Source organism: Branchiostoma floridae, chromosome 7, assembly GCF_000003815.2.
Source record: "Branchiostoma floridae strain S238N-H82 chromosome 7, Bfl_VNyyK, whole genome shotgun sequence".
Lineage (NCBI taxonomy): Eukaryota > Metazoa > Chordata > Leptocardii > Amphioxiformes > Branchiostomatidae > Branchiostoma > Branchiostoma floridae.
Window position 1 is genome coordinate 19,036,943 of NC_049985.1, and position 7,536 is coordinate 19,044,478.

At 40.4% G+C, this 7,536-nt stretch overlaps 1 protein-coding gene across 1 annotated transcript; it reads right to left on the bottom strand.

Annotated features, from left to right (window-relative positions):
* Positions 1–282: 282 nt before the first annotated feature.
* Positions 283–7,334, bottom strand: LOC118420136. The gene is made up of 6 exons (XM_035826843.1): positions 7,258–7,334; positions 6,775–6,843; positions 4,803–4,871; positions 3,957–4,025; positions 2,761–2,829; positions 283–359 (listed from the first exon to the last, which is right to left on the bottom strand). The coding sequence occupies exons 1-6, from the start codon at positions 7,316–7,318 to the stop codon at positions 283–285; spliced, it is 414 nt and encodes a 137-aa protein (XP_035682736.1). The 5' UTR covers positions 7,319–7,334.
* Positions 7,335–7,536: the final 202 nt, after the last annotated feature.

A 7,536-nucleotide genomic window follows, 5' to 3' on the forward strand; every position in this document is an offset into this window, starting at 1 on the left:
TTCAAACTAGATAAAACATCAAAAAGCAAACACGCTACATTTCTTTATGGTGTATACGGTATGAAAGTAATGTTAAATGTAGCTTTAACGTTAATAGACAAAGTTTTGATGATGTTAGCTGTGGGATGGTATCTGTGCCAAATACCATAGTAATTTCACAGTAATAGCGGCTCTCCATTGATGGTAAAGTGATTTTTTCAAACAGTCGGCCTACCTCAATGACTACTCATCATACAAAATCTGGCAAAATGATGCAAAGAACCCCAGCCCTTCTGACCGATATCACTTACGTTGAAGGATCCGAGGAAGTTTGGACTCCAGAGCGTCGCGCACTCCTGCCTGCTTCTGGTCACTCTCAGCTAATACATTATAAGAACGATAAGTGAGCTTTATTGTAATGAAAGCCATATCATGAAATCTCCGTTATATCGATCGTAAATGAAATGTTGTAGATGATAGAGAAGCTTGGAACAGACGATACCTATACAATTTTTTTCATTGTCATATCTTTAACGTTGACCACATTCCAATACAGACGTCATTCTATTACAATTGGTACTTAAATAAAATCCATCAACTATTTTCTTGTTCTGATCTATCGCCATACAATGTGGCCAACAAGGTGTTATTGGATGGGACGACTACTCTCTCTCTCTCTCTCTTGGCAGCTAGGGGCTGAATTGCGAGGAGCTTACAATAGGCGGGGCTAAATCGCAAGGGTCTGAAGCGAGCTGCCATTCGGCGCCAGTCAGTTAACCTCAATACGACAGTAATTGCCCCAGGTGCGGCCGTGGGACTGTAGAGTTTGAACCACCCGCACCGGGAAGGTCCCTCACTCTTTTCGATAATTGTGGTGCTTTTTTGAACGAGCGTGAGGTGTGGTTCTCCTCAAACACTGGGCCTCCATTAAAAGGAGTCTTAACTCCAGAGGGGAGTGTTATTTTCCAATAGATCATGTATCAGTGAATGCACAAAAAGCGGATGTTTTTCATGATTTCACTCGTGGTAAAATGAACAACGTGTGTTTGTATAACAATATGACACTCATTAAAACCATGCCGACCCTACCCATGTATTTTCTATACATATTGACACTTCCTTCATCGTGCATATTTTGGCATAAATGAGAGGCGATGTTCACATCAAGAAAGCCAATTGTTCAAATAGAAAGTAAGAACAAAGAACTCATAACAAGACGGGATTTTAACATCGCCTCTCAAATTGTTTTGTAAGATATCTTTTGTCAGGCTTTGTCAGACATTTGTATTCAGCCAAATGCTGACATTAATTAATTTGATTAAAGAGTTATTGTGGAGTTTCATAATACTGAATGCTTTTGTACATGAGGTTATTGGTTACTTTATCATATAATGTGAAGTAGTATGCATTTTTTAGTTCCTAAAATTGATGACTATCAGAAAATAACACTATCTACTGGAGTTAAGGACTCCTTTAAAGGACTACTATATGAGGGACGACCCTAACCGAAGATAGGTACTCATTTTTACCTGAGTAAACTGAGGAAAGTTGTGTAAAGTGTCTTTCCCAATTGCAAAGGGCACAACATCGGTAATATGGCAGGGTTTAAACTCGCGGCCTCTGGGCCTTGAGGAAAACACGCTGCCGCTGTGCCACGTGATCTTAAGTATTAACATAGAAATTTGACAAACATCAAGCAAAGAAACCCGGCCCTAATTACCTCAATGAAATGTCATGGAGGTTATATTTTACCCAGCGTTTGTGTGTCTGTCTGTCTGTCTGTCAACAAGATAACTCAAGAACGGCTGGATGGATTGGTTTCATACTTGGCGTGTTGGTGGGGTGCGATGAAAGCTGGAAGTGATTGGATTTTGGGCCCCCTACCGGCTTCCCTTGGTACTGCAGCGCCACTTCCGGTTTTGCTATCTCGTGTTCTGAACACGCTATGGTCACGATTTTTGAGTGTTAGAGAGCTCTTGTGCTCAGAAATAAGTGACATAAGTTTTGGCCCCCTACCAACTAGGTTTGGGATAGCAGGGGCATTTTTGTCAAAAACTTCTGAAGAGTATAACTCAAGAAGGGAACAATGGATTTTCATGATTTTTGGTATGTAGGTACCTTAGACAATGTTGTACAAGATAAAATACTTATTATGCAAAATAGGAGTACATTTGCATAATTAATGAGAATATTCTATCATAGCAGTTTTTTCAATGTATCTCTTGTCCCGGACATGATATAGTCTTGACATTTAGGTGGTAAATAGCTTGCAGTGTCATGACAAAGTGGGGCAGATTCCAGCCCCCTAACATGTAATTTCGGAACTGCAGGGGCGTTTTTGTCAAGACATTCCAAAGAGGATAACTGCAGAAAGGATTGACGGATTGGCATCATTTTAGGGGTGCAGGTAGTTTAGGCAAAGGTGTTCATAATGATATACATGTTATGCAAATGAGGACCTTATTTGCATAATTGATTAGGAAATTGTAAAATACCATTATTAGCAATAACTGGACTTCAATAAATGTAACACTTATTAATTATGATAAATGGAATATAAGCAGATACCAAATATGGTAATGAGGAACTTATTTGCATAATTTAAGTAAAAATTGCATTATGTCTAATGATTGGCATTTTATACTTGTGAGATGTGTACGTTAGTAAATGATGAACGCATAAATTATGTTAATGTATTAGTCAATTGCATAAAATTTACAAAAGCTCTAAATTGTCATGGAGGTATGAGGTCGCCGAATTCTAGTTAACAATATTAGTTACCTTGGATGATTTCAAGAAGTTTGTCTTTCAGAAGGTCGATCAGTTCCCTCTGCTGCTGGTCACTGTTAGCTAATATCATGATAAGAATGATGAGTGAGATTTAACGTAATGCACGCATCATGAATTATCCGTCACATCGATGGTAAATAAAATGTTGTAAATGATAAGGAAGCTTGGAACAGATGATACCTATACAATTCTTTTATCGACATATCTTTTAAGTTGACCACATTTTAATACAGATGAAAATACATGATAACCACGTTATTCTATTACGGTTGGTACTAAATAAAATATATTAAAAATTTTATTTGTCTTGAATCTATTGCCATACAATGTGGCCATGGCAAACAAGGTGTTTTTTGGGTGAGCCGACTACTCTCTCTTGGCAGCCAGAGGCTGAATTGTGAGGAGCTTACAATAGGCGGGGCTAAATCGCAAGGGTCTGGATCGACCAGCGTTACTCAGGTGACCTCAATACGACAGTAATTGCCTCAGATGCGGCCATGGGATTGTTGGGTTTAAAGCACTCGCACCGGGAAGGTCCCCTACTCTTTTTCATAAGTGTGGTGGGTTCTTTAACCTGCGTGGGATGTGACTCCTATCCGAGGGACTGCCCTAATCGAAGCTAGGTACTCATTTTAACCTGAGTAAAGTGAGGAAAGTCGTGTAAAGTGCCTTTCCCAATTGCAAGGACGCGGACTCTCGGCCTGAGGCAAACACGCTGCCGCAGCGCCACTCGATCTCACGTATTAACTAGTTAGTTTTGGCATCCGTCTGTCTCGGAAGACAATGGTAGGCAGACGGGTTTAAGGGGTCCCGTCTGCCTGGCCTGCACTTGGGTTTTTAAGGCAAAGGAGGGGTGTGCACGTCCTTCTCCACCCTCTCGTCCACTGGCGCACTACTCCTACAGGGGCAACTGTATGCAACGTGTAAGACGGCCCCAGCAGATGCAGGTTTGTTGTTTGGAGTTTCCGTCTCCTAGGAGGACTTCCGACCAAGGATGCAAGGGGTTCCTCCTACCTCTGACTCATGTGTCATGGCGGGTGCGTCATGCCCGAACATGCCCCTATGGCCTGTCACCACCACAAAGGCCTGTCACTGCCACTAACAAACTAACACGTATTAACTATTCATCATAGAAATATGACAAAATGATACAAAGAAACCCGACCCGTATGACCGATATTAGTTACCTTCAATGATCCCAGGAAGTTTGTTCACCAGAACGTCGACCACTCCTCCCTGCTTCTGGTCACTCTCAGCTAATACATAAAAAGAATGATGAGTGAGCTTTAATGTAATAAAAGCCATATTATGACGTCTCCGTTATATCGATGGTAAATGAAATGTTGCAGATGATAGAGAAGCTTGGAACCGACGATACTTTTATTTTTTTCATTGTTATATCTTTAACGTTGACCACAGTCCAATGCAGATGACCATGTTATTCTATTACAATTGGTACAAAAATAAAATCTATCTATTTTCTTGTCTTGAATCTATCGCCATACCATGTGGCCAACAAAGTGTTATTAGGTGGGACGACTACTCTCTCAAGGCAGCTAGGGGCTGAATTGCGAGGAACTTACAATAGGCGGGGCTAAATCGCAAGGGTTTGGATCGACCGGCGTCACTCAGGTGATCTCAATACGACTGCCACAAGTGTCTGGAGCGAGCTGCCATTCGGCGCAACTTAGGTGACATCAATACGTCAGTAATTTCCCCAGGTGCGGCCATGGAATTGTAGGGTTTGAGCCTCTCAAACCTGGGTGGTCCCCTTCTCTTTTCGATAAATGTGGTGGGTTTTTTAACGAAGATATGTACTCATTTCTATTTGAGTAAAGTAAGGAAAGTCGTGTAAAGTGCCTTTCCCAAGAGCACAAGATCGGTGACATGGCAGGATTCGAACTCACGACCTCTCGATCCTGAGGCAAACACGCTGCCGCTGTGCCACTCGATCAAACGTATTAACTAATCATCAGAGAAATCTGGCAAAAATCATGCAAAGAACCCCGGCCCTTATAACCGATATTAGTTACCTTGAATGACCCGAAGAAGTCTGTCCTGCATAAGGTTGACCAATTCCGCCTGCTTCTGGTCACTCTCAGCTAATACATTATAATAATGATGAGTGAGCTTTAATGTAATAAAAGCCATATCATGAATTCTCAATCATATCGATGGTAAATGAAATGTTGTAGGTGATAAAAAAGCTTGGAACAGATGATACCTATAACGTTACAGGCTCGTTCTCATTTAAATGTCGAAATGCTGTCGCCTGACTTTACACCTTGATATGGAGCAAATTATAGACAACATCACTGGTTCCTTCATTTTTCCACAACCCCTGTAATGTTTTACAGATGCACAACATTATTCCTATAGGTTTATGGGTTAGACGATCATTATAGCCACGGGTGGGATTTCATACCCTAAAATTGGCTGTCTCCTGAGAAGAAACGAAGAATTCAAATAGTAGCCAAAAATGTTACAATTCAGTTCCCAGAATGATTGCTCGGCAGGTACCCAGGAAACCAGCTACCCTGGCCCTCTGCCCGATCACGTCAGATCGCTCCTGTCACTGATCTTGGAGGCTGTGTGAGGTGGTTTATGCCTGTCGCCAGATTTTGTAACAAACGTTAGCACAACTAGTGCGATGGTTGCCACGGTTATATTATGCACGTATAAGACTAGAAATGGCCGTTTTTGTTACGCTATACCGTTTTTTTTTTATTTCTAAAGAAGAAAGAGTTGTTGACTGTCATTTGTATCCCACCTTGCTCAACAACATGTTGTACAGAAATGACTGTAACAAACGTTACCATTGTTTGATGCTGTCTAAGCTTTCTATTTGACCAGGTGTAAAAAAGCTGTCCACATTTCAAAGGTCCCTAGGGACATCCACTTATACCGAAATGATGTAGTCAATAATGCAAGTCCTTTCGAAGAACACAGGGTAAAGTCTACTGCTGTAACAAACGTTACTGGTACGTTTGTTACATGCCCTGTAATGCATTACCAATGGGACCGAAAAAAATAAGTTGCCATTTTTTTGGCTATGGTTAAAAGGGGAATTTTCCCAAACAACCAAGTAGTTTTGAGTGAAAATAAAGCCGATTTTTTTTTCGACCAAAAAAATGCCATTTTCGACATTTTAATGAGAACGAGTGTACAATTTGTTTTCATTGTCATATCTTTAACGTTGACAACATTTCAATACAGATGACAATACATAGTGACCACGTTGAGGCTCTCCCAAACACGGGACCTCCATTTAACGTTCTATCCGAGGGACGACCCTAACTGAAGCTCGGTTCTCATAATTACTTACATAATTAGGGACATTCAGGCACCTTTTTTTTCACCAGGTCAGATAAATAACGTAGAAAGCATCAGACAATGGTAAAGTTTCTTACATTCATTTATACAATATCCAGTTGAGAAAGTTGGGCTACAAATGACAGTCAATAACCTTTTTTTTTCAGTCAAAAAAGCTGTAGAGTGTCACAAAAACGACAGTTTGTAGTCTAACACATGACTCATATAACCGTGCCGACCGTCATACTCGTGGTGGTAATGTTTGTTACCGAATTTGGCGACAGGCATAGACTACCTTACACAGCCTCCAAGATCAATGACAGTAGCGATCTGACGTGATCTGTCAGAGGGCCTGAGTAACTGGTTTCACCTGCCGAACAATAGTTTGGGGAACTGAATTCCTACATTTTTGACGTCTGCTCAGGCGACAGCCATTTTTTAGGGTGTGGAATCCCACCTGTGGCTATAATTTCTTTCAAGCCATCAACCAAAACGATTTTTGCGGTGAATATTTTGTAAAACATTGCAGGAGTTTTGGAAAAACAAAGGGAGCAGTCTGTAATTCGCTACATGTGAAGTCGTAACGTCAGGCAATTCTCACATTTCAATGAGAATAAACCATTGACTATTCATCATAGAAATCTGACAAAAACTAGGCAAAGAACCGCGGCCCTTATGACCGATATTAGTTACCTTGAAGTGTCTGAAGAAGTTTGTCTTTCAGAGCCTCGACCATTTCAAGCTGCTGCTGGTCACTCAGAGCTAATACATGGTAAGAATGATGAGTAAGCTTTAGTGCAATGAAGCCATGTCATGAATTCTCCGTCATATTGATGGTAAATGAAATGTTGTAGATGATAGAAAAGCTTGGAACAGAACTATACAATTTTTTTCATTTTCATATTTTAAAGTTGACCACATTCCAATACAGATGACAATACAGATGACCGCGTTATTCCATCTTTACAATTGGTACAAAAAATGTATCAACTATTTTCTTGTCTTGAATATATTGCCAACAAAGTGTCCTTGAAATCCTTTTGACAAAAAATATTGTGGATTTCACTGTTCTTATTGCTATTGCACTATAGTCGTGCTAAAGAGATGTATCAATCATGCTTAAAAGAAAGGTTTACAATTCCAACATTGAAAGATCCTAACTTGTTTGAAACTTACCTGAACTTGAAGGAGAAAGAAGTGCCGCAAATACAAGGACGATGACAGCGAGAACGCGCATGTTGGCTTGTCTTCTCTCTGAAGTAGGATCAAGCTTTGAATTAATATGCATGAAGGATTGGGCCTTTTGTGAACGTCCGCATGGACGTAACATTTGATTCTGAAATTTCCAGGGAATAACCTTTATCACATGCACCCTCTATCTCATTATTTAACTAGTAAAGTAACAGATACAATTTTAAAATCTCTTACTAGTAAAATAATGGGATAAAGGGGTGC